At 43.2% G+C, this 23,795-nt stretch overlaps 1 protein-coding gene across 2 annotated transcripts in view; it reads right to left on the bottom strand.

Annotated features, from left to right (window-relative positions):
• RNF125 (ring finger protein 125) overlaps positions 1 to 23,537 on the bottom strand; it is a 30,757-nt gene extending 7,220 nt beyond the window's left edge. Inside the window, exons 1-4 of one of the 2 annotated variants that reach the window (XM_069220085.1) lie at positions 22,925 to 23,537; positions 10,090 to 10,243; positions 9,066 to 9,160; positions 5,073 to 5,178 (exon numbers count right to left, since the gene is read on the bottom strand). In XM_069220085.1, coding sequence (XP_069076186.1) covers positions 5,073 to 5,178; positions 9,066 to 9,160; positions 10,090 to 10,243; positions 22,925 to 23,091 — 522 coding nt within the window. In that variant the 5' untranslated portion in view covers positions 23,092 to 23,537. The remainder of the gene's footprint in view (positions 1 to 5,072; positions 5,179 to 9,065; positions 9,161 to 10,089; positions 10,244 to 22,924) is intronic. The other variant, XM_069220086.1, reaches the window with a different exon arrangement.
• Between the last annotated feature and the right edge of the window lie 258 nt (positions 23,538 to 23,795).

Raw genomic sequence — 23,795 nt, 5'->3', positions numbered from 1 at the left:
TGGACACAGGGACCTATTACTATAACCTGCATTCACAGGAGGATTCTTCTTCAGTTACTTGATACTATTTGCAGCTATTTTATAACCAGTAAATGTAGACACCTTGTGGTGTGTATTTACAAGGGGAAATGGTGTATTACCGAATATTTTCCCAATTCTGAGGTGTGCAAATTTGGAAGATGTGTTGTTTGCCGGCACAAAAAATATGAAGCAGAAAACTGCAGTGTGCTATTATCTTACCACTTATCCCACTTATAATACCAGTTCAGGAGCAAATACAAGTTTGTAGGCGAATCAGTATGTGTGGGGGAGTGGAGTGAAGGAATTTCCACTTCTACCGCTTTCAACGACCCAGGCAGGAAGAGGATTCAGTGCTCCAGTTTACAGACGCTAATGACAATTTTACAATTTATGGACACAGCACTCTAGATGATGCACCCTGTGAACAGAGAAAGCTACAATTCTACAGCGTATAGGCAACTGAGGCCTCCAATATTCTTTTTCCTTTATTTAGATCCTTCTTCCTCTCAAGTTTCACTGATGTGCCAATTCTGTATTTTTTTTGTCTTCTCCTCTTTTTTCTCTTCTTAGTTTTTCTCCTTCCCCATTCTCTGATTCCTCAATTTGTTCTTCAGTCCTCTACCTCTTCTCATCCTCTCTCTTTGGCTGTCCTACTTCCTATTCATACCTCAATACCTTCAGTCCTGGCTCAGACTGTGAGCCATCAAACGACCCAGCATACTTGGCTGTGTGTTTGTTATGTCAACCTCGGATTTTTCACTATCACACTCCGCCCCAGAACACTGGAAACGTCACAATTAATTTCTCAGTGAAGGTGTTCAGGTTTTCTGGAGCAGACACCCTCAAAGCATCAATAAAAGGCCTTTCTGGACCAGTCCCATTAACTTCTTGTATGGGTAGTCTGGCCCATTGATTTATTAAGTCAACATGTTCAACCTAATTTATTTACTCCATAAGGTGTTTTTTCACTCTCATTTTTGGACCAGTTGTGTTACATTAGTAAGTTGTGTAGATTGTTTTTTTTGTTTCCACTAGTTAATTGCTTCGTTGACTCTTGCAAAAGTAATCTCTACTTTAAAATTGTTTAAACAGAAATCCCCCAACCCTTCCCCATATTATTACAGTTCTCAGCCGGGGTTTTGGTGTGCTCCCTAGTGTTGGATAGCACTCAATCAATGCTTCCTCTTTCTATCTTCATTACACTCCCCTCTGCTCACCTCCTCGAGCTCAGTTAGTGTCCTGTTGCAAAGCCAAGGCAGGTATCGAAGTCGGCGGCAGCGCGCTCTGGAAATCCGCCCCTTCCCTACTCCTGTTTCAAATCATGCACTTCTCTCCAGACACGAAGCGTCTCATAGGTGCTTTACACTGCTTTACATGCTCTGCCAGCGTACCAAACTTCACAACATGATGAAACACTCCTTTTATTGCTAAGCCCCAAAACCAGGTGGATTTATTGCTGAGACCCAGCACCCTCTGAATAGGTCTTTTGACCCAAAAACTCAGAACCGGGCTTACTTTAGCCCTTAAGTCTTAGGTTTCAGCAAGAAACTGATCCCTTTTTCAAGCAGAAACAAAAAACAGCAATTCAAGCACATAAAACTCTTCACATACAGCCCTGAAGTCCCAAATAAATGAATTAGTGAGTCGCTCTGCTACTACACCACACTAGTCCCTTAAGGGAAAAGGGTCATCCTTCCACACATACCCTGGACACCTCAAATTCTCTCAGGGGGAATGGTGAAAATCCTTGACATATGTAAATTTGTAAATTTCTCATGCGCCAGGATAATCCAGTCACAGCATCATTACTGCCACTGAATCAATTACTACGTAAAAGGAAATTGTCAGCATGTCACTGTCTCCGAATCATTTCTAGATGGTGTTTCTAGGGCCAGTGGTGGTTCATTACCCAGGTATGCTTAGACTATGCTTTCTACCTTGTGCATTCACCTCCAGTAGCAGATACTGTCACTCTAGTGTTATTTCAGTATTATCGTGCCAGAGGGATCCTGTTTACACCTTCAGCAGTATCAACTCATTACCATTTCAGGACTTTTTAAATTTGTATGGTTCAAGCAAATTATTCGCAATAAGGTTATGAGCACGAGGGGGCAAAAGAGTAAGACGTTTTGAGGCAAGGGGCTGAATCGAGTGACTGTATAGCCCTGAAGTTCTTCATAAAAGACCATTTATCAGAACAGACTGCACATGGAAATTAAAAAAAAACTAGCATTCAGTTACAATAATGAATGTGCTGTTTGCCAACAATGTAAGTGAATTTCTTGCCAAATACTAAATATGTTAACAGAGTTTGATGTACGTTTCTCTCACAACCAATTGCCGAAGGTTTATGTATTTGTTTGAACAATTACTCTGCAGGATTCTGCCTACTTTAGTGAAACCCGTGCTAGGAGGCTGGACTAAACCAAGTATTGCACAGAGAATCCGAGATAAGAAACAGAAGAATAACATCTCCTTCTGAATGTCTAAAGTACTTTCAATCTCTTCCAAACCCATATCTCCGTTAGCTGAAGACACTCACACTATGTCCTTCCTGTTAAGCTAACCTACACAACATCAGGCTTGGGGTATGAGGCAGATGCAACTAGGCTCACACTTTTGAAAATGCTAATATTCCTGCTGTGGTGTTCGTTCAGAGAAAACCCTGTCATAAAATCGAGCCAGCAGCCAGAATTAAAAGCCTTAAGTGAAAACAATCATGAATCACTGAGAGCTGGGGAAAATCACTGGGCAGCAGAAAGTTTGAAAGAACAGATATTTTACTTCTGGACATTGAGGTCAGGTATTGTGACTGGCTAAATGTTGTCAGCGGTTTGCTGTCATTGTAGAAGGCCATGCAAGATTGAGAACCCAATGCCACATTGCATGACATGCGGGGAAACTCTGAGGAGTGCTATGATTGGCTTATAGTTTTCACTGCCCTGCAGAAAAGAAGCCTACCTTGCTGGTACATTCTGTCCTTTGCCTCATCATCAACTGACCCAGCCTTGTCAGGAATACATAAGAGTTATGTCATTAAACTTTGTAATTCTCACAATGCGTATTGAGCATAGTAGGCTTTAGGCAGTAGGCCTACTGATTGTATTAGGTGAGCCCTTTCTTGCACATATCCTTTTACTTAGCTCTGTGCGTTCTTTACTTTATACAGCGTTCATAATATTGTATTTAATGTGCACATGTATATGACCAATTTGAATTAAAAAATTATGTTAAAAGGTAACCTGTCAGGAAGAGGGGAATACAGGAAATTGTGAAACCCCAAAACGTTCAGGAGCAAACAGTATTATTGACCTAAGATCTAGTAATCTTAATTGACTCTTCTTGTATGCATCTCAAGCACTTTGTGTCAGTAACTTATCTGAAGGCCAATAACCAGCAATAATGACTGGAGTCAACACTGCTTCAGTGCATATGTGTAGAAAGTGGTCTTGAATGTGAACATTAATTAGCAAGCCTTGCGGTATGTCATTATCGTGGTCACTACAGATGTGGTAAATACTTAATTTTTGGTTATTCATAAACGTTTACAAAGAATCTTTCGGCCTTGGCCCCTATTGTAAATTTAGATGCAAAACAACCAGCAGTGAGTGTTGAAAAAAGGTTAAGAATGCGTTCCTCTTCGCCCACTCTTAGACAACAGAGGTGCATGCACACACAAGGAAAGTCCTCATCATTAAGGGTATAAATGTTTGGAATTGTGAAAACAATTGTAAATCTGTGTAATGCGTATGTGTTCATCCGTGCAACCAGAAATGTACCCATTTTTCAATGAATCTGGCACAAAACCTCTGGAAATGGTGCAGTCCTTAATAATAGAAATCTCTGCATGCTTGCTGCATATACCAAGAGAGTAGAGTTCATTTGCGACCCAACAAAGTCACTAATTCACTTATAAATATTACGCAATAACTTTTTTGGGAGCCAAACTAACCTCATTTGCACCTCAGCAGGTGAAAGAGCATCTTGATTACTACTAGGGTTCAGCATCCAAGACGCCTCTCCCTCTAGCTCGCTTTTACACTGAAGGTCATTTTTGTCTGCTTTACTCGTGAGAGCTCTTTGATGTCTGAATATTTTCTATACGTCTAGAAATCCTTTCTTTCACTTGATATGATTAAAACCATTACATAAATAGACATTAAGGGCCTGATTAAGACCTTGGCGAATGGGATATTCAGTAAAAATGTGACAAATATCCTATCCGCTTTAGTACAAATTCCATTATATCCTATGGAACTTGTAAAACGGCGGGTGGGATATTCGTCCCTTTTGTGACTGAGTTTCCCATCCTCCAGGGTCGTAATCAGGACCTAAATGTTCGAGCCCTTTTGTCATGCCTTCTCACCTGGGCAGCCGAGGTTGATAAATACATTTTTGACTCACTCACGATTATTTGATTAGCAGGTTATATTTATTCTTGTTTTGGACTTTTCACCTGCATACTTAAAGCAGCTGTTTTCTGTGTGCATAAAACAGCTCTTTGAATGCCTTCACTTTAGGAGTCTTTTCCACTTGTCCAAAGAAACTGGCCTTAACAGGTTCCTTGTGCAGTCAAGTGGCATCTGATTGTTTCCCAACACGATGGAAAGAAGGTGGTATTTACTTTAAAGAGCATGCTGTATCATATACAAACAAGGGCACAGAAAGCATTCAAAGTTCTAACAAGAGGGATGTGTTTTGGAAAAGGGTACGGTCAAAGTATCTGTTCTGTTCTTCTCACTCTCGCCTTTCCTCACCCATCTATGCAGGTTAGCATTAATGTATTGCAAGATGAAGAATCTGTCAAGCTAATTTAATAATCTGCAAGATACATGTGCAGCTTTCTTTGGCTTTCATTGACACGAAAATCAATCGCTGCCTTTGGAGCATGTAAAAAAAATGAACAAACATTTGTCCTACAATATAATTCTATGTGTACCATTTGTACATATGGAATTACACTACAGGGCTGTTTCCAGTGACATTTAACTAGTTGGGCAATCAGGTGGCGCCCCTAACCCCTGCTGAATAGTCAACGATAGGGCACTTACCACAAGTCTTCTTTCTGTACCATGAAAAGAGAGGCAGTGCTGCACCAGCCCATCTTCATCCAGCTCTACCACAGGCTGACAGTAGGGGCACGCGTAGAAACACTCACTACAGACAAAAAGAATAGGTTTAGTGATGCATGGTTCAACATTTGATGGGTCAAGAGAGCAAAAGTAGACCACTGAGTACCGTCTGTTGAAGAAAATTGGTTATCATCTCATTGTAAGTTGTACGAAACTTATACACACACTGATAACTACCAGGGAAACACAGATTAAAAGCACTGTCTTATGAACAGTCTTAAGAAAGCTTCAACACCATTATTATGAACTCAGCCTATAAAGGTGATTCTTTTAGATGTTTGAGGGGAGGAACATCACTGAATTTTTCTCTCAGTCCAGGATACACCTGCAATGTGAAACATGACTCTTCGAAATATATAAAAACATATGTATGATTATGTTGTGGGGCTTTGGTCCATGATAATTTAGTCAGAATACTGCCTTTTGTGTCCTAAACAATGCTTATGTATTTGAGAAAGTTTGCACTTCAGGAAGCTTACTACTGTCTGGTATTCACAAACTGCACTTTTGTAGTAACTCATGCTTTTGAAGTAACTTGCATGTTTGTAGTTAGTTTTTCACTACACATGGCCAACCACTGGTACTGCAACACATTGCACAGAAAATAAAAACCCATAGGAAATAATGTTAAATTACATTATTTAAATTAGTTAAAATGTAAATAAATATAACTTAATGCTAACAATATAAAATAGTCCTCATTTATTATTCAATTATAAAATATGTAATGGCATGTTTTGAAGTTGGAAAGTGCAACAATAAGTTAAATGCATTTTTAAAAATATTTTATCTATTCAAAATAATTTAATTCAAACTTATTTTCTATTGGTTTTATTTTAAGTCCCTACCTCCATTATTTTCTGTGGCAGGAGTACCAGTGGTTGGGCAGGTATGGTGTTAGACTTACTACCAATGTGTAGCTTACTACAAAAGTGTATATTACTATAAAAATGCAGCTTGTGAATACTGAAAAGTTGTAAACTTACTAAAAACTGTAAACTTAATTATAGTGCAGTTCGTGAATAAGGCCCTATTTTTTTGCATCAGCTTCCTTGATCCAATAGACAGGGGTAAAAAAACATTCTATTAACTGGATTCAATTATGAGAATACAATTTTAAGTAGTTAACATTAGGTAATCGGATTCTTAATTAAGCATTGTCACTATAGTTCTTGATTAAACCTCAGAAGAGTGAGAGGGTTGAGTTTAGTTTCTGAATGTTGGTGGCAAACTGAGCCCTTACAGAGGCACATTAAATCTTTCAACACTCTTTGAAACCAGTGTTCCACCAAGTTACAGTTACAGTGACATGCAAGGAGGACTGAAAAGTAAAAAGCTCAATAATTACAACAGTGTGAAGAATAAAAGATGGTTGTCTCTTTAGGGGCTAGATTTACAAACCAAGTTTGCAGTTGCAAACATAGTGACTCTCAAAATCACAAGAACCGAAAAAGCAAAAGCCCATTTTGCAAGATGGCAAAGCATTTTCTGACTCACAAAATGGGTTTACCAACACATTTGGAATCTCAATTAGGGCAGAGCATGAAAGAGGCGTTCCATGCTAACTGTAATGGTTTGAAACAACAGTTGCAGCATAAACCACTGAACAGTTGCCGATTGCTCATAGGAGGTGGTCAGGGGTTTGCAGGAAGGAAGCTGTGCTTTGTCAATCGTGTTGGGTGATCTCAGGAGAGTAGTAAGGGAGCAGGCAGTGATCCTGTGGACCACTGCCAGCTCCCCCTGATGTGTTCCCAAAAATTATGGGTTTTTTTTTACATCAGCACCAGTCCCTTGAAGAAATATGGGCTACTTAAAAAAAAATATTTCTCGTTTGGGAATGGGAAGGCAGTGATGACTATCTGCTGTTCCTTGCAGGTCAACATCCCTATATTTATAGCCAAACAGAGCCACAAATAGCGACCTGCCTGATTAATATCTATTAGGTAGGGTGTGCTGCAATTCTCTGCAAGTGTAGATTTTGCTGAGCAACCTAGTAGTACATAGGTTACATTGCAAAATTAAAGTCATGTTGCATAAAGTTGCAGCATAATTGGTCACCACTTTTTGCAACTTACCTTTTAGTCCATCTAGCCCCTAACGTTTGCATTTTGTGACTTATCCATTTTGAATTCCAAGGATAGTTAATTTAGGTTCAACTTCACAAGCAGTTGTAATGAAGGGAAAAGCAGACACTGTCCTTATAGAATGAACATTCAGAAAGAGAATAAAGAGAAGTCCAGAACACCAACATTGTATCTTAAATATGTCGAAAATCTGTTTTATGATACTAACCCTGGTATAAAGCAATCCATACAAGAAGGGGCCCTGAGCTATTTGTCGAAGAAACAATATTCCTTCGGATGATAAGAGTGCCAGAGACCCAAACCCTACTGTGATGACATATTCAGACAAAATATAAAGTAATTGGGCAAAACTTTTGCAAACATGACAACCAGGAGCATTAAGAATTGTAAAACACTTGTCATAAAATATTCCTAATTAGGGAGTAATGTCAAGGCATTACAGCTCACAAGCAGCTTTTACTTTTTGTTATCATCAATTGCAAAACACCTCTCTCAAAAAATGCTGATTTTATGAGAAGAAAAGTAACAAGACGTAGCTTCCTCACTCTCAAACTACAATTTCAGGAATCCAATAGTGCGCGCATTTGTAAGTGTCGTCTGACCCCACAGTCAGTCACGCCACCCAAGGTGCTGACACGACTCGTAGTCAGAGAAGGAAATAAAAGTTCCAAAAGACAGAACAAGCAGCCATATGTACTTGGAACAATGTGAATATAAAGGGATTCATCCTGAGCCCTTCGGGTATCATCATTCAGGTGCACACTTGCACTGAAACCCGGATTACTACTTGTGCAGCAATACATTTTCCCCCACAGAAGTTTTGCCTGGTGGAAACTGTTCAGGGAAAATTCCACTTTTTCTTAGTTTTCCACCTGGGAACAGATATAACATTCAGCGTTACTGCGTTATCCCTAATTGCGAGATGCAGAGCGCCAGGGGGCTTCCTCGGCACTGCACTCTGGCCTGACAGCCTCTAAGTGAGTCCTGGGAGGGGGCCTCCACGTACTGTGAGGGGGGGTCAAGTTTCTTTACGCGCCTGGCACGCCCCTGTTAACCCGGTATGCAACCCTGAACGACAGGTACATAACTTTTCTATAAGAACATATATGCTACAGCAAAGAAATATTACTCCTGGGAGCTCCTCCAGCTGCTGTAATGGAATACTTCACCAGCTTCTCTTTGAAAAAACCTGTAAAAACTCTCTGCGTTTGGCAAATGTGTGTGGAAAACTGTGCTGTCAACAGAACCATTGGCTACATTTCAAAGAAGTGATGCTGGGGGACATCCCCAAAACGTTCCAGGAGGTTATAATTCAAACACGCCGTGAAGCGGGTCCGATATTAAAAATATGTAAGGGATGAAAATGCTCTATTGGGTATTTAGGCCACTGGGAAATTGTTTGAGAAACACTGCAACAGCAGCATGTAAAAGGTGAGTGGGGAAGGTGGCCTACGAGTCGCAGGTATGCAGCATGAAATATTCTGCCACCAGCATCAAAATAGTATCGAAAGAACTAGAGAAAAATTAAAAAAACAGAAGTCACAAGTGTCCCTCTGATGTTGGAGTTGTCTCTGGCTGGGCTATGTCTTCCTGGTGCACTTTAACCCCACTGCCTTGTTTTCATTGTTATGTGCACTTGTGCAGGATGTTTTGTGGAGCTATAAAGCATGTAGATAAAACAGGTACTTCTACAAGTTTCTCCTTAAAATGTGCCACTGGAGCGCGTAAACACATGTTGTGGTAAAGTGTGACTACTTTGTTTGCGACATGACAGAGGAGAGGTTACGATTTACTGGTTGATTTTGTTATTAGGTACAGGACACCATACCTTGCTAGGCAGTTCCCAAGCTCCCGGAGAGGTCCATACTTCTTTAAATAGTCTTCACACATGTTTAGATGGTCCCTCATGTCGCTCAGGCATACCTATGCGAAAAAAGCCAAAAACATTTTATGGGACTGCAATTCAGAGGCGTTTGTCTAGGGGACATCTCTGCAATTCATTCTGTCTAAAGCATGAGAATTTAACACAGGTCCAGATTCAAACCAAGTTTTTAAGGATAACTGCTATGTAAATGAGCTCTTTGCAGATCCACTGTATGTACATTTATCCTATGTAAGTAATGTGAAAATATGGCACACATCTGGGTCTCCTGGATACACATTGGCTATCCCAGGTAGAAACGAAGGGCATTATTTGGTGTCCTTTTGTCGACAGATCTTCCAATTTCCTTCCGAAAGATAATGCGTCAGTACCATATGATCAGCTCTCCATTTCTTTGTACAGGCTCTGGAAATTATCACCCGTTGTGCGACCGCACATTTCCACCACATGCCCGCCCGAACAGATTTTACCCCGCCCGTTTGCAAACAGGCAGATGACCATTTCCCACATGTTGTGGCAATATCTAGGTAGCTTAAGGTGCAATTTAGGAAAATTCTGCAACTCTATTTCATATTCATGTAGGATGACTTGATTAGACAACCTTGGCCTGTACATATAGCGATTGCTGTCTGTGCATCGCACCATTTTCTTTGAGGGAGAGGCTGGGTGTAATCCAACGCAGAAAAACCCTGGATCGTGCTTTCATGCAATTACCTTGTGATCGTTGAAAAACTCATCACTTATTATTCAGACTGTCCCATTTTACTGCATCACCCACTCCGAACGGCTTATGTAACTGATATACACATGTGGGAGTTTAAATGAAGGTAACTGGTGTGGCGTCATTTAAGCCACGTGCACCAAATCAACAACTAAATCAGCTTTGGTATATATCTGAGATGGATAAACGTCTCATCATGCAAATTTAGCACGCCTAGTTCCTGCTAGCAAAACAGTTAACAGAACTTACCTTTTGTTTACACTCCTCGCAGTTCTGGAACACAGTCTTCATCTTCTTGATGATGTCGGAGGCGGGTGCTCCCTCAGCAGACAAGTGGGTTCGGCAGTAGGGACAGGCGTAAGAGTTGCTTTGAACACTTGCAGCAAGACAGGATCGGCAAAATCTTTAAAACAAAGCAAAGAAAGCATAAAAATCCATTCATAATGAGATTTGTGGATAAAACAAAGAAAGGGTAGAGGATAGTTGCTAGCTCTCCCTCCCACAACCATTTTGGTAGCTCTTTTGAAAATGTGTTTTACTACCCGGATTACAGTTTTTAGCCTATAAACTGGAAACCTATACAAACCCCTCTAAGAATGAAAGAGCAAGACATATTGGGAACACATATTTAATACATTGGGGGAGGGGTATTGGGCTGGCCAATCCCAAGAGACCAAGGACTAATACTTCTACATGTAGCGGACGATCTAGGGGGAAATAGATACCAAAAAAACGCTATCCTGGTTGGGCTGGTGGTGGCAAAAAGGGATTTTGCCCAGAAGGAAATCGATGTCCGCCCAATGCACTGCTCAGTGGGCTAATGGTATAGACCACTGTATGGCTCTTGAGAAGCCCATATACTTGGCATGCGGATGTTCCAAAAGCACTTCAAGATTTGGCAGGGCTAGGTTGATGCCCATGGTATTACTTTGGAACATTGCCTTGCCCTGCCCTGCCATGGTCTCTGACAAACCACCATGAAGGTTGGTGGTGGGGGGAGGGGGGGAGATTGGAGGTACCCGTTCCCTGACACGCCTCACCCTCATATATTGATGGCGGAACGTAGACAGCCTGCTCACTACTATGTATAATTTGGATGCACCGCATGAACTGTGATATGTGGAGAAATGTGATGTTTTTTAAAAACATTTTCAAAAAAATGAATGAAAGAGCAAAGATCAGTGTTGTCTATGATGTCTATTTGAATCCTGAGATAGAAAACTCATGAGTACTGGTTATAATTATGTGTTTTATATATATAGACACCGCCCCCACTCCCATGATCAGCTGTATCAGTTGTGTGGCGGGAGAGAATACATGGGGGAACCAAACTCTGTAAGTGCTTTACCCCCACCTTTCAGTCCTTTCACCCTATTCCTCGCATACTAAGCAACCATTTGCAATGCAACGGATCTCACATTTGCGCAAATTAGTGCTATTAACGTTGTAAACTCCTAACCGGACTCTTCTTGTCACATAAATTGAACAAATAATTATTTTTTTTAAAACAGCGCGATCGCACTGTGTAAAACCCAGCACGATCGTTCTGCGTAGAAAATAAAGAGATAAAGTAGTGCAGAAACCAGACTGAAAACATGGAGCCTCATATGTTTTCAGTAGTTGGCCGGTGTGCTTGAGGAGGGCTTAACACCGGAAAAGGCATGACTTTCACTAATGAAATCAAGCGGATTTTAAAAGGCAAGCCCACAAACCAATAAAAGTGACATGTGTGACATGGGCGTGGTTAAAAGCCCAAAGAAAGATTACAACAGGGACTGAGTGCTTGTGCACTCAACCCTAAAGCGCCTGTTTGGCCTACCTTCCCCTCCGCTCCCCTCAACCAACCCCTGGATTTCTCTGCTTAAAGTGCTATAAAAATAAAGTCCACAAGGACAACAAATAAACATTAGCGAAAAGCAGCATATCATGTTGTGACTTAGTGTCCTCTTAGTGACGTGTAACTTAACCTCTGGATGAGGGATGCTACAAGTGTTGAAATAATGGTCTGATCCTGTTATCCAGCACGGGCAGTACACTGTCACTGGGCCTCTTTTTCTGAATACAGGGAGGAGTAACAGGGAGAAAATCTCACAAAAATCCTCAATAAAAACTGAACTGCATGGATATGGCTAAATAAATATTCTCATTTTTGATGGGAGAAGAACTATTAGGCGATGGTGTTCAGGAACTGAATCAAAATAGCTTGACTTTGAATCTATAACAGTAGTGGGGAAGTTTTGGATTATAAGGACCTACAAACAGAAAGAAATCCAAATAACAATATCAATCTGGAAAATATGCAGCAAAGTCCACCCCTTAAGACACTCATTCATGGAGTGTTAAATACAACGCCCCGACCAAAGAATATATTAGGATCAAAAGAAACTCCCAAGAAATGTAACAAAAATATTTAATACTTTCAGAAGAGAGAAAGAATAACCAAAAAAAAACAAGTCCGGAGTATCTGAAATGGAAAGAATATCACTGCTGTTACATAAAACCAACAAGACGGAAACTAATGTTAAGATTTCCTTGAAAATCCCCTAATATGATGAAGGAGTCGGTGGCTGTCTGAAGAAAGGAAAGGAATTACAATAAAAAACACCCTGCAAGAGTTGTGCATCCCAAACTTTATAACGTGAACCAAAGGTGCGGTGGCCAGCTTATTGATATTGGGAAAGTAAAACCCAATAAGAAAGGGTGAGCACAGCAGCAGCACTGGAGACAAAGCGCAGTTCCTCAAAGGAGGTGGGTCCACTACCCTACAGCACCCACCCCCATCTCCTGCCTCCCTGCTCCTTGCAGTGACTGCAGGTCGGCATGTTGTGCCGAGGGATGGAAGCAGGATGCTTAGCAACCACCTCCGCCAAGGAGGGCTTACATGCTGCCAGTGGGGACCCCCCCCCAGGCCCACCATCTTTCTTTAAACATACTAACTGGAAAGTACAAATGTTCTCTGTCTGTGCCTGGTGGAACTGTCCAGTTCTTGCGGGACGTTTTAAGGAAGGGACTAGCTAATCCACCCTCGAAGCTATCTGAGAAAGTATTTGCTAAACAAGGAGACGTTATCTGCCTAATTTGTGTGGCGCCTAGACGAATAACCGCAGATATTTAATGGTTTTCAGATTATACGAAAACACTGGAAAATGCCCTATTTAATTCACAAAAATGAACTGAAAACTAAACTTCCTATTGATGCTGTTTTTATGGCATAGTCCATGGATATGAAATCAAATTAAATCGAAACACATGCATGAAAAACAATACTGTGTTCTCTAATGAAAAAAAAATCTTGCAAAAGATCGTGATGTTTAACTTCAATAAATGAAAGGAAATGCAAGCAAAAGGAGCGCAGAAACAAACGGGTTTGTGGTTTTTACCACGAAGGTGGCAACAGGCTGTGGGTCGCTGCCACTTAAGCTCTTGTGTACCGCAGTGCATCCTCGATGCTGCTTACACCTAAACCACGAGTTAGTCAAGTGTATACAAAACATACCAAAGTGGGCCTCTCCTTTAGCCACACACCGACCTGCCACCGGGCTGTTTGTTGCCTGTCTGGAGGCACGCAAATAAGTGCTGACCTGTCCAGCCCGGTTAGTGCTTTGACTGCAGTGTTGTTCTTTCTCGTCTGAGTTGTGGGGGCTTAGGGTGGGGTTCTATCAATCTTCACACGTCTCTTTCTGCTGCTAGATAAATGCTGGCCTTGGCCCAGTAAAAGCTTAGCAGGCCTGCAGAGAACCGACTGGACTCGCACATTGAAAGCAAAACAGCAATACAGAACAGTGATTAAACTGTCGCATTGTGTATCAGCGCTATGCCAGGGAGCACTAATACCGTTTAATTAGGAGCGCTGGCACATGGTGGGAAGTGGCATTGCTATCCTGGCCAGCAGAATGTAGTGATGACCTTGATGACCTCGTAGGAAAAAATAAAGAGGTCCTGTTAGGAGCAGATCGTGCTGCTAGAAAAGGTAGCTCTTGTAAACTCCCCAAAAAGTGCAGGTCCCTAGCCATTAAGTGTGTGTGGGTCCTGATGTGAAGTGCTGGTCCAGTCCCATGTTAAATATTGGGGGTCTGGTGGGAGGGGCCACCGTTGTCCCTTAAAAATAGAGTAACCCTGGAGAAGGCTACTGGTGCTATAGGGCACAGGAACCCAGGAGAAAAGTGCAGGTGATGTCCCACTTAAGTTCGGGTCCTGCTGAGAAGAGCCCCACTACCTTTTTGACTGAACCATGACCCAGCCTAGAGGTCCCTGCAGGGCCCTTTGATGGCAAGGCATCTTTGCAAAGAAGTGAAGTGGTCATGTTGTCCAAACAGAAGTATGGAAGGGCCTCCTTGGAAGAATCACTAAAGACTTATAAAATTATAGCAATCCTGCAGCAAAATGCTGGGACGCTCCAACTATGCGCAAGAAGTGCCTGCTGACAAGTGCCATAAAGGGCTCACGGTATACTAACCTAACTTGTGCTGGTCTTGCCTGATTCAAAGTATCTGGGCTCTGCCACAAACTGTCATTGATGGCTCCTTAAAACACCCGAGACCTTATGAGAAGTGCCAGTACTGTGAGACTGGAGGTGTCAAAATGTCAGTACCGACCCATTTCAAGTACTGGAGCTCTGATGAGAACAATGCTCTCATTTTAGCTACAATTATAAGGGCCCTGCTGGCAAAAGCGCTGATAAAAGTGAAACGCCTCAGCAAATATCAACCAGTTTTGGAGTATACAAAAAGTGATGGATGAATGCTTGAATTAAACTCAGCCATCTGTAATTTCTCGGCCCGCATTCCAGTCCGAATTATTTTGCACACTTTGCCACATGCAAATCAGTACTGACCCTAATCCAATGGAAACAGTCCAGCCCAAACTGCAATAATTCAATAAAAACGTTGTAGCCCGATGACAAGGGCCAGAAAGGCCCCGACAGACGTGGAAAAAGGTTGCCACCGAGCCCAGTAAAGGTAAAGTAGCCATGGCGGTAACCTCTCATTCAAAGTGGCACCACCACATTAAAATACGAGTTCTGCATCAAATCGTTCTGTACTGTGCTATTCGAACCATAGTAACGCACCATACAAGTTTTACTACAGTCTTGTTAAAATTAAAAGTAAGGGAATCTCGCTCAGAAGTGCCTGCTCTCACATTAACAGGGGCACAGCTTCACACACAGGTGTTGTTGACGCCCAATTAAAAATCAGCACCCTTCATAAACATGTCTGTATTGATCAATTATTAGTAAAAAAAAAAAAAAATCCCACTAGAGAAGTGCAGACATTGAGCCAAAGTGACAAGCGATTTTCTACTCCATTAAAATCCATCTGGCCCGTTTGGATGGCTGGGGTACTGCCTGTTCACCGGTGTAGCAGCCCTTCCGTGAAGTGACAGTGATGGTCTCTTACAGAAAGTCAGAGTCCTGATGGTTAAGTGCCACTGATGTCTCATGAAAGGTATTGGGGTCTGCTGATAGCAGTGTCATGATACAAGTATCTGCTGCATATTGAGAAGAAACTGTATTCTTCCTTGCCGAGGAGACAGCTCTCGGCTGACAAATGGATGATCTGGACATCACGAGTTCTAGTCCCAGTCTTCGATACCTCCGGGGAAGGTACAATGAATGCCACCGACTGGGTGGGAGTAACACGTTCTTTATAGAGCATAGAAACAAGAGAAGTGTTTTTATTTAACACAATATAAGAAGGTTATTGAAAGGAAAGGGTCCTGCCACACCAGCCCTGCCCTTTGAAAGCAGGGTGTGGGCTCTCACTGTCGCCACTGCCGGTGCTTTCAAAGCACTCAACGTTAGGAACAAAAGTCGAGGCTGAGGTAGCGCCGAGTTGCACGCGCCACGCCCTGGATGCTTTGTATCCGCCGTCTAGAGGCTCTGGCGACCCAGACGCGAGAAGCGCATACTCTGCGCACAGTGGAGCTGGCTGCAGAGGCTTATAGAGGCTGAGCGGCCCTCCCTCTGCGCCTGGCCTACTTGGCCGTCCTTTCGCATGTACTTCTGACAGCGACACCACGCCACAAACCCTAGCCGCAGCTGTAGAACGCAAGGTCATCCTCAGGGGTAGATTGGCTTCTTGAGAGGCAATGGGCGCTTATTACACAATTCAACGGCACTCGTATTATCAACCTCTGAAGGGTGAAAGGCTGAATGAACCCATCAGGATTTGAACTAGTGAACCAGGGGTCAAACACGGAACGACGAAGCTGACACACACGTGTCTTCTCGGCCCCCGCAGACAGCTTATAGTGTGGAGCACTCATTGCGTTTTAAGGGTGGTTTGGTCAGATTATACACGCAGTTAAGGTAGATGGATTTTTCACACTAAACGGAGAGAGAATTGCGTGTCACTGACTCCGCGGAAAATACAGACATTGACTGACACACTGGACAGTCGCTGGTGCTCACACAAATGGGAACATTGGGTTCCTTGACAGATGGATGTGCTGCTCGTCCCCAAATATTCACCGTGATTCCATTCCACCACAAACACAGATATTCCACGGTCATGTGTTCAACACCACCAAAAATAACACGTCTTTAAAAAAAGACAAAACCCCAGTCTATAGTGCTGTCGCTGATCTGTGAATTCCTAGACTTAGGGCTAGGTGGCGCGCGAGGTAAGAATACTGGAAAGGAAACTTCCAACAGTTGCACTGGCTGCAGTTGGAAACGGGAGGCCTAGTGAGTAACCAATCAACAGACGTGCTGGTTTTTGTGCATCAGGAATGTAACTGATTAACATCAGACCTTTAGAATAAGTGCAAGGGTCACTTCCATTGATGGCTTCTCTTTGGCATTCAACTACTGTGCAAATCCCCCCAAATGAGTTGCTATTTGTTTTCCATTGGCACTAATAAAGTCAGAAGGGCATCAGTGGCTTATGGGATAACGTGATCCTGCCATATATTATAAGCATATTGCAAGTCACTGAGGAGTTCATGTCCATACAGAGGAACTAGGCAGAAGGTGACTTGCAGTATCCTAATAATGTATGACAGGGATGTATTCCTTATACTACAAGGTGATACCATCACCCTTGCCACAAACTGCTTAAATCCTGGGTGTCTTTCTCTTTCATGTTCATTGCAGAAAAGAAAAAGAAAAGCAGACTCTGTACTGTGAAATAAAAACACCAAAAAGCAGTTAGTATATTTGTTAAATAAAAATGCTATAGTTCAGATTGTGGTGAAACATGCAGATTTTATTTTCCCTGCAGTGACTTATGATGTCGAAAAGTAAGCACGAGTCATTAATATCTCCTTTTTGCTGTTCACTTTTTCTTTTTAGAAAAGGACATCAGAAGAAGGAAAGCCAGTTGCTGTTTTTTTTGCTTAAACTGCAACTATAGTTATACAGTAGGAAGGGAGGTATTATATTCTGTCTTTTATGACATGATAACAACTCCAGCTATCAAAGCCACTCTGCAAAGCTTTTGGTAATATCTACCTACCAGGGAGTATAGTATCCCTGTCCCCTTCAAAAACGCCTTTCCTGTCCAAGATCAGGAACACTTTAAAGAAGTTCATAATTATCTTGATACACCTACTCAGTGTAGGAATACTTTAAGATGATCAAGCAACAGCGATGTGGAGAACTCCAAGGTTCAAACAGAACGATGATTGCCAAAGGACTGTTGATGCACCTTAGGAGAACCTTGGGTGGTGCACTTCAGAGCCCTCGGTGATGGCAGTCATGGAATCACCCGGTGATGTTCCTGTCATGGAATTGCTGGTAGATAGGCTTGGGGCGTCTCCTCCGCTAGAGCAGAGGAGCGTCACACCTCCACCCCTCCCCCCACCCACTGCCAACAGCAGGAGATGCATAACGTTTATAGAAAAAACATAATAAACACAGTTTATTATGTTGTTTTTATAAAAGATGGCGGAGCCACGGGTGTGACGTGAACGGAGGGCGAGTGTATGGCACTCCCCCTCAGTGCACAAGTATGTTTGGACGGCCGTCTCGACCTGAGAGCCAACACCGACTCCCTGTATGCCAGGGAGCACCCAGCCGGGGCGTTCCAAGCCAATCCTAATGCTGCTTTGAGCAGCGTCAGGATTGGCCGCAGGGCAAGCTTGGAGCCTGTGCCTGCAACGATGGAGCAGATAGGATGGAGCGATGCAGGAAAAAAGGAAAGTTTTATTTATTTTTGTTTTTTTGGGCCCCACCCGCCAGGCACTGCCCCTATTCCCTATTGCAAGAAGCGACTAGATATGCTTTGGGAGCACTGGGTGATGTGCCTCGTGGAAGCAAGAGGGGATGTGTCCCACAGGAAAACAGGGTGATGTGTATCATGGGAGCATTGGGTTTCATGGGAGTACTGGGTGGTGGGCCTCGTGGAAGCACCAAGCAATGTGTCTCAAGGCAGCATTCACTGGGTGACATGCCTCATGGCCTTATGCAAGCACATGGTGATAGGTCTCATGGAAGCACTGGGAGACGTGCCTCATTGGAGCAATGGGTGATATGCTTCAAAGGAGCACTGGGTGATGTTCCTAATGGAAGCACTGGGCAATGTAGCACTGGATGGATGATGTGCATAAGGAGGTACAGGGTAAGGAGATAAAATTGTGTTGCATAATAGCGGGAATATGTTGGTGCACCCCTTGCTGTGTTCGCCACCTTCAATGAGTTCTGGGTTTTTTAGACAGCATTATTTTGTAAGCTCGGATTTTTAAACTTGTTCCTTTAATGGTAAACAGAAAACTAAAAGCCCCAAAATGCAAAATTAAATTGGATAAAAAGCAAGAATAGTATATGTGTCACGCACACCATAGGCTACTTGGCAGCTACATAAAAGCATGCACGAAAAAAAAAAAACTATTTTTGAAAATTTTCCTTTTTTGCTGTCTTAAAGTTGACACTGCCCTTTCAGTGTCTCGCATTCTGAACAACTACAATGGGTGTGTTTTAAAATAACACTTTGACATATGTTAATTTACTTTGCTCTATTTCCCTACGCGATTTCACAGCAGAAACCAACGTCCCCGTGGAATAAATCAAAGCCAGATATTCCCCATCCTGCATCACAACCCATATTGCCTTCGTTAGGCCTTGCTATGTGAACGTTGCGAACGTTGCTCACAGAGCCAAGACTAAACAAGCATTGTCAACGTCAATGGGCCTGTGCTGTGACTGGCAGTCTTTTGTCTTCGAATTATTGTTTTGACGGTTTTTTGTAAAACGTTATTATTGGGGAAGAAACTGGGTATAAAAAAATTGGGTAAAATCAAAAATAATGTGCATTTCCATAGTAGCCCCTGACAATGAAGTGAACACCACTTTGTTCGGGGTTGTACTTCTTGTGAAATGGCAGAATGCAGAATCACTCGCAGTGAAATCACCCAACTACTGAAATGGGCTGTGCTATTTCCCCACGCTTTATGCTGCAGTAGGAATGGACGTCATTTAGGGGTCGCCAGACATCGCAGCTGCGACCCCGGCTTGCCCTTTGCCACCCCTGGCATTAGAGGTGGCAAACTCAATGCTAGGAACACTGGCAGCTCGTCCTTATGGATGCAAGAAAAGGCTCCACTCCCTTTGTTTTCTGTCAACGGTTTATTACACTGACAATGAATAATAATAAGTTATTCATAGAAATTGAGTACATTTGGCTGGAATATGCCCTTCCATGGCAGCTGAGGTAAGTGAAAAATACTTTAAATGTGTGTTGTGTGCGTGATTGCGGGTGAGAGTGTGTGGAAGTGTGAATTTGTGTATCTGTGTATGAGTGAAAGTGGAGGTCAAACGGCGTGTGATGTCACTTCCGCCACCCCTGTCATTTTGGTAAATTTGCGTCCATGGCAGAAAAGAAGTCAAATGTGAACGACTCGATAAAAAACGCAATGGGCAAAGAGAGCCCCTAAAAGTATATGCATTATAATAATAAAACCAAAAGGTCGTGGCTAATAACAGACATAAAATGAGAACAGCGAAGTTCAGAGAAAAGGTTGCTTTTGTACACCTAGAGTTGCCCATTAAACAAAATGCAATGGCAGACCGTAAGTGCGGGCTGCACGCCAACCAGCATCAGCTCATCCGAGCAGCATGAAAGCTCATATACGTGATGTTTCCATGGAAACGGTCGAAAGGTAACTTTCACATGCGTTTCTCTCCAATATAGTGAATCCTTAAGCCGAAACCGTGTTATAACAGCTCAGCTGTGGAAGCAGGACTGACAGCCACACCCAGATCAAATGCTTCATCTGAAGAAATTTAGAAGTGCTTAGAAAAAGGCTAATACCCAGCGTAAAGCGCTGTAAAACAAAGCCACAACAACTATTTATGGATATTTATTTGTTCCCTGTCGTTCGTTGTCATAAACTGTGAATATAATACATTCCTCGTTTTGCTGCGCTCTGGTATTATATAGGTTGTAAAATGCTAATAAAATGTTTTGTTTAAAAAATATTTATGCTGTGTATGGAGGTGTTTGCTGCGATAGCACTGTTAGACTGCAGCTCTTTTTGGTGACAGTTACTTCGATAATTCACCTGAGCTGTAGTCGATTTAATGACGTAGGAAGGATGAGAGGCCGGGTTAGCTGTACCGCACCTCAGAGTTTAGACTGCAGGGTGCAGCCATTGTGCCAGTAGATGTGTTAGGCCAATGGGGTATGGGACCGAGTCTATGCCTACCACCTTTCCCCTCCTATCAACGAGTTAACCACGTTTTTTTCTCAAGCAATTGGCCCATACGGCGCACAATAAGAGAGACCCTTTGTTACGCTGCTTTCTGAAATCTTTTTTTTGTTACGGTACAGTGCTAAAATGACATCACAAAGGGCCATTGTACATAGCTTTCTGTAAAAAGAAAAAAAAACATAAATGTGCTTTCTGCTTCAAAATGGCCTTTTCTCCTAATTTATAAAACGGACTTAACAAAGAGGATGGCTTCACATGATCAGAGTGCTTGGCAGCGCATCACAGCCAGCAAGGGTGGGGGCGTTTATGACGTTACAATGTATGCTGTTCACAGACAAACTTGGGTTGAAAGTTGTCTTTATTCTAATTACATTTAGCTGCGACCCCTAGCAGCAATTGGGTGTAAGTGTGTGGGAACGGGGTGAATATTTCTCTCTATTGTGACTTTCACTTAAACAAAACACCACGAAAATTAAAAAGGGAAGCACCGCATAACACGTGAATGCGTCAGGATGCGTGGTTCTCAGTGCAGTCGCTGCACATGAGGCAAGGCCCATGCTCACGATGCATGTCTGTCATGAAGAAACACGCAGGATGCATCAGGTCAAGTTTTAAACATTGTATCTTGTTAAGACTTGCATATTACAAATAAAAGTGCATGCCTGTGCAAATTAGCTGTGATGTAATTGTCGAGGGGGGGGGGAGACAGTATTTAACGCTTTGTTGCACAGATATGTTTTTGTTTCAAATTAAATATGTCCTGGCTATCAAGTTATCAGATTGAATTAAACCATTAGAGGCATATTTACATGTCACCGGAGCACAAGGGGTGTGAGGGGCCCACTGCAGCCCAATTATGTATGCATTTTTGTACCAAACAGAATAGCGAGACAGGGGATGGTAGCTGGGGGAGGGGAGGGTACCTTATTTGCATTAGAAACCAGAGCACCTCCTCTACGTCATGCACTGTTTAGAATCCATATGTTTCTAACGAAAACATGTTTCGTCTTCTGCGCCACTAAGGTAGTGCTAGGTCCAATGTCCAACTTTTAAAGACAGGCCTCAAAAAGATTCGAGAGGCGAAGACCTCTGCACGTAGGATACCAAATAGCTTTTTTTAGGTAAGTTAGTACTACTACTAAATGTACTACACAAGGAGTATGTGAATAGGTCCCAAAATGTTTTCTAATTATAAGTCGCAACCAGAAAGTCCCACCTATGTAGGCCAGTGGTCTAACAAGAGCTGCAACTGGTCCTAATTTTTTAGGGCAGTGACTTTTATCAAAATGTTACCTTTATGTTTTATGCCTCTTGGTCTGCGCAGGTTTCGTCATTTCAGTCCTAACAGGTCGAAAGTTTTCAAAATGCTTTTGCACGTATTAAATAATGGCTGTTTTGTCAGTCACGTGATAGCTGTGGGAAGCATAGATGGGCAGACTCCTTGTTCATCGCACAAAGGCCACGCACAACAGGTGGAATTTCAAAATGGCACCGACCATGTGCCGCCATAACTTCCTCTGTCACTCTAATAATCACTAAACATGCTGTATGAAAAAGTGGTGGCTGGCATGAGCCGCTACAGCTTTCTGCCCCGCTCTAAAAATACTTTTTGTTTTTAGAAAAAAAGAGTGGAAGTATGATTTCTTACCCAGAAAAATAAAGGTGTCATCCTCATATCCTATCATGCTACCAAACAGCACGGAGATGTCCAAACCGAATAAATATAAAGTACGTTGTGAGACTATACCTTCAGTGATCGTTTGTTCTCCTTCGTGTACCGCTCTAATTTATTTCACTGCATCGCGTTTTGGGAAGGCGCAGGCGTTAGTAAGCCTGCCACTGGACTACTCAACCCCCACCATTCCTCTGTTTTAATTTTACCCTTTCATGGAGACGTTACATTCTTTGCATTAAAATGGATGACCTTACTGAACTTGGTGAAGTAGTGACACTTTTAAAGCACTCCGAGGAAGTAAAGTTTGCCTGCTTGTTTTTTCGTGTTAGGGTGTTTAAAAACTCCCGGATGAGGATCCCGACTGTTACTGTACAATGTGACCACGTGGCCTCGACACAAAGGCAACAGTCGATCCCAAAGGGCCGGGCCTGCTGCCAGCTGCAGAGGAGGAGGGAGAAATACACAATGGAATATCCCGAGAAGGAAACTGAAAGGTGTAGGAAAGAAGCAAGAGACACGCACTGCAATCAAAAGAGACACACAAAGGAAGACCGGGGAAGCACTGTAGAACATTAGATTTGGGAGAAAGGGAAGTGGAAACAGAAGTTAGCGAGTGAGGATTGTGGAAAACTCGGAGTGATGGAGTCCGCATAGCAGCTTTTTGTGATCAGCCTCGCGCTCTGGGTGCGGAGACACGTGTGGGCACGAACCCAAGGGGTGGCAGAGGGTGGCCACGAGGGCGCAATAGCAGGGGTTACTTACACGTGTCCGCAGCGGGTCCTCACGGGTCGGCACAGCACTTCCAGGCACACGGAGCAGTAGAAGGCGGACAGCTCGGGCTCCCCGGAGTCCCCCAGCTGCGGGTAGGAGATGACTGGGGGTTCGGCCTCCTCTCTCTCCCGGGCCGCGCTGCCGATCATGGAGCCCATCTCCTGGCGAGCGCTGGCCGACCTCTGCCCTCTTTCCGGTCACAGTGTCAGCGGAGTGGAGGGGGCCGCACTGTCCGTGCCCGGGTCCCTTCTCTTATCTCTCGCCGCAGCTGGCCTCCTTCTCTCCCTCTCTGGGGGTGATCGTCGCTGCTGAGTTGCCCTCCTCTCTTTTCGCTGGGTGCCACCGCTGCCCTCTCCTCTGCTGGTGGTCGGAGTCCTGCGCAGTGCGAGCTATTGTTGTGAAACGGCAGCTGCTTGGCCGCCAGCTTTGTAAACACAAGCACGTGAAACCCGAAACCAGCTGCCCAGCAGGGCCCAATGCGCCGGGGCCTCCCCCAGCAACCCCGCCCCCAGCGTAGACTCCTGCTGAACCAGCAGGCTTGGCCCTCGGAGCCAGCCTGTCCTCAAGTACCTCCAGCTCTGCCGCGTCAGCTGGCAAGCAAAGTGGCAACAGCTGTACTTCTCTGCCTGGCATGCACTGGGCTTTGTCAGTATACTGGGTGTTACAGCACATAACAGATTCTTCTCAGTTCAAAAATATGTTTATTGTTTGTAAAATAATCATACTAGCAAATATATACTGATACCCCATCTTAAAAAGTGCGCACATTTGATAGAATTTTCAGACAATCTCATACATTCAATAATGCCCTCTCCCAGAATGGGGTATGGATAGAAACGGGCCACTAATACGTCAGATAGGG

This window comes from Pleurodeles waltl, chromosome 2_2 (assembly GCF_031143425.1).
Source record: "Pleurodeles waltl isolate 20211129_DDA chromosome 2_2, aPleWal1.hap1.20221129, whole genome shotgun sequence".
Lineage (NCBI taxonomy): Eukaryota > Metazoa > Chordata > Amphibia > Caudata > Salamandridae > Pleurodeles > Pleurodeles waltl.
Note: the sequence above shows the minus strand (reverse complement) of the source record. Positions and strands in the feature narration are given on the sequence as shown.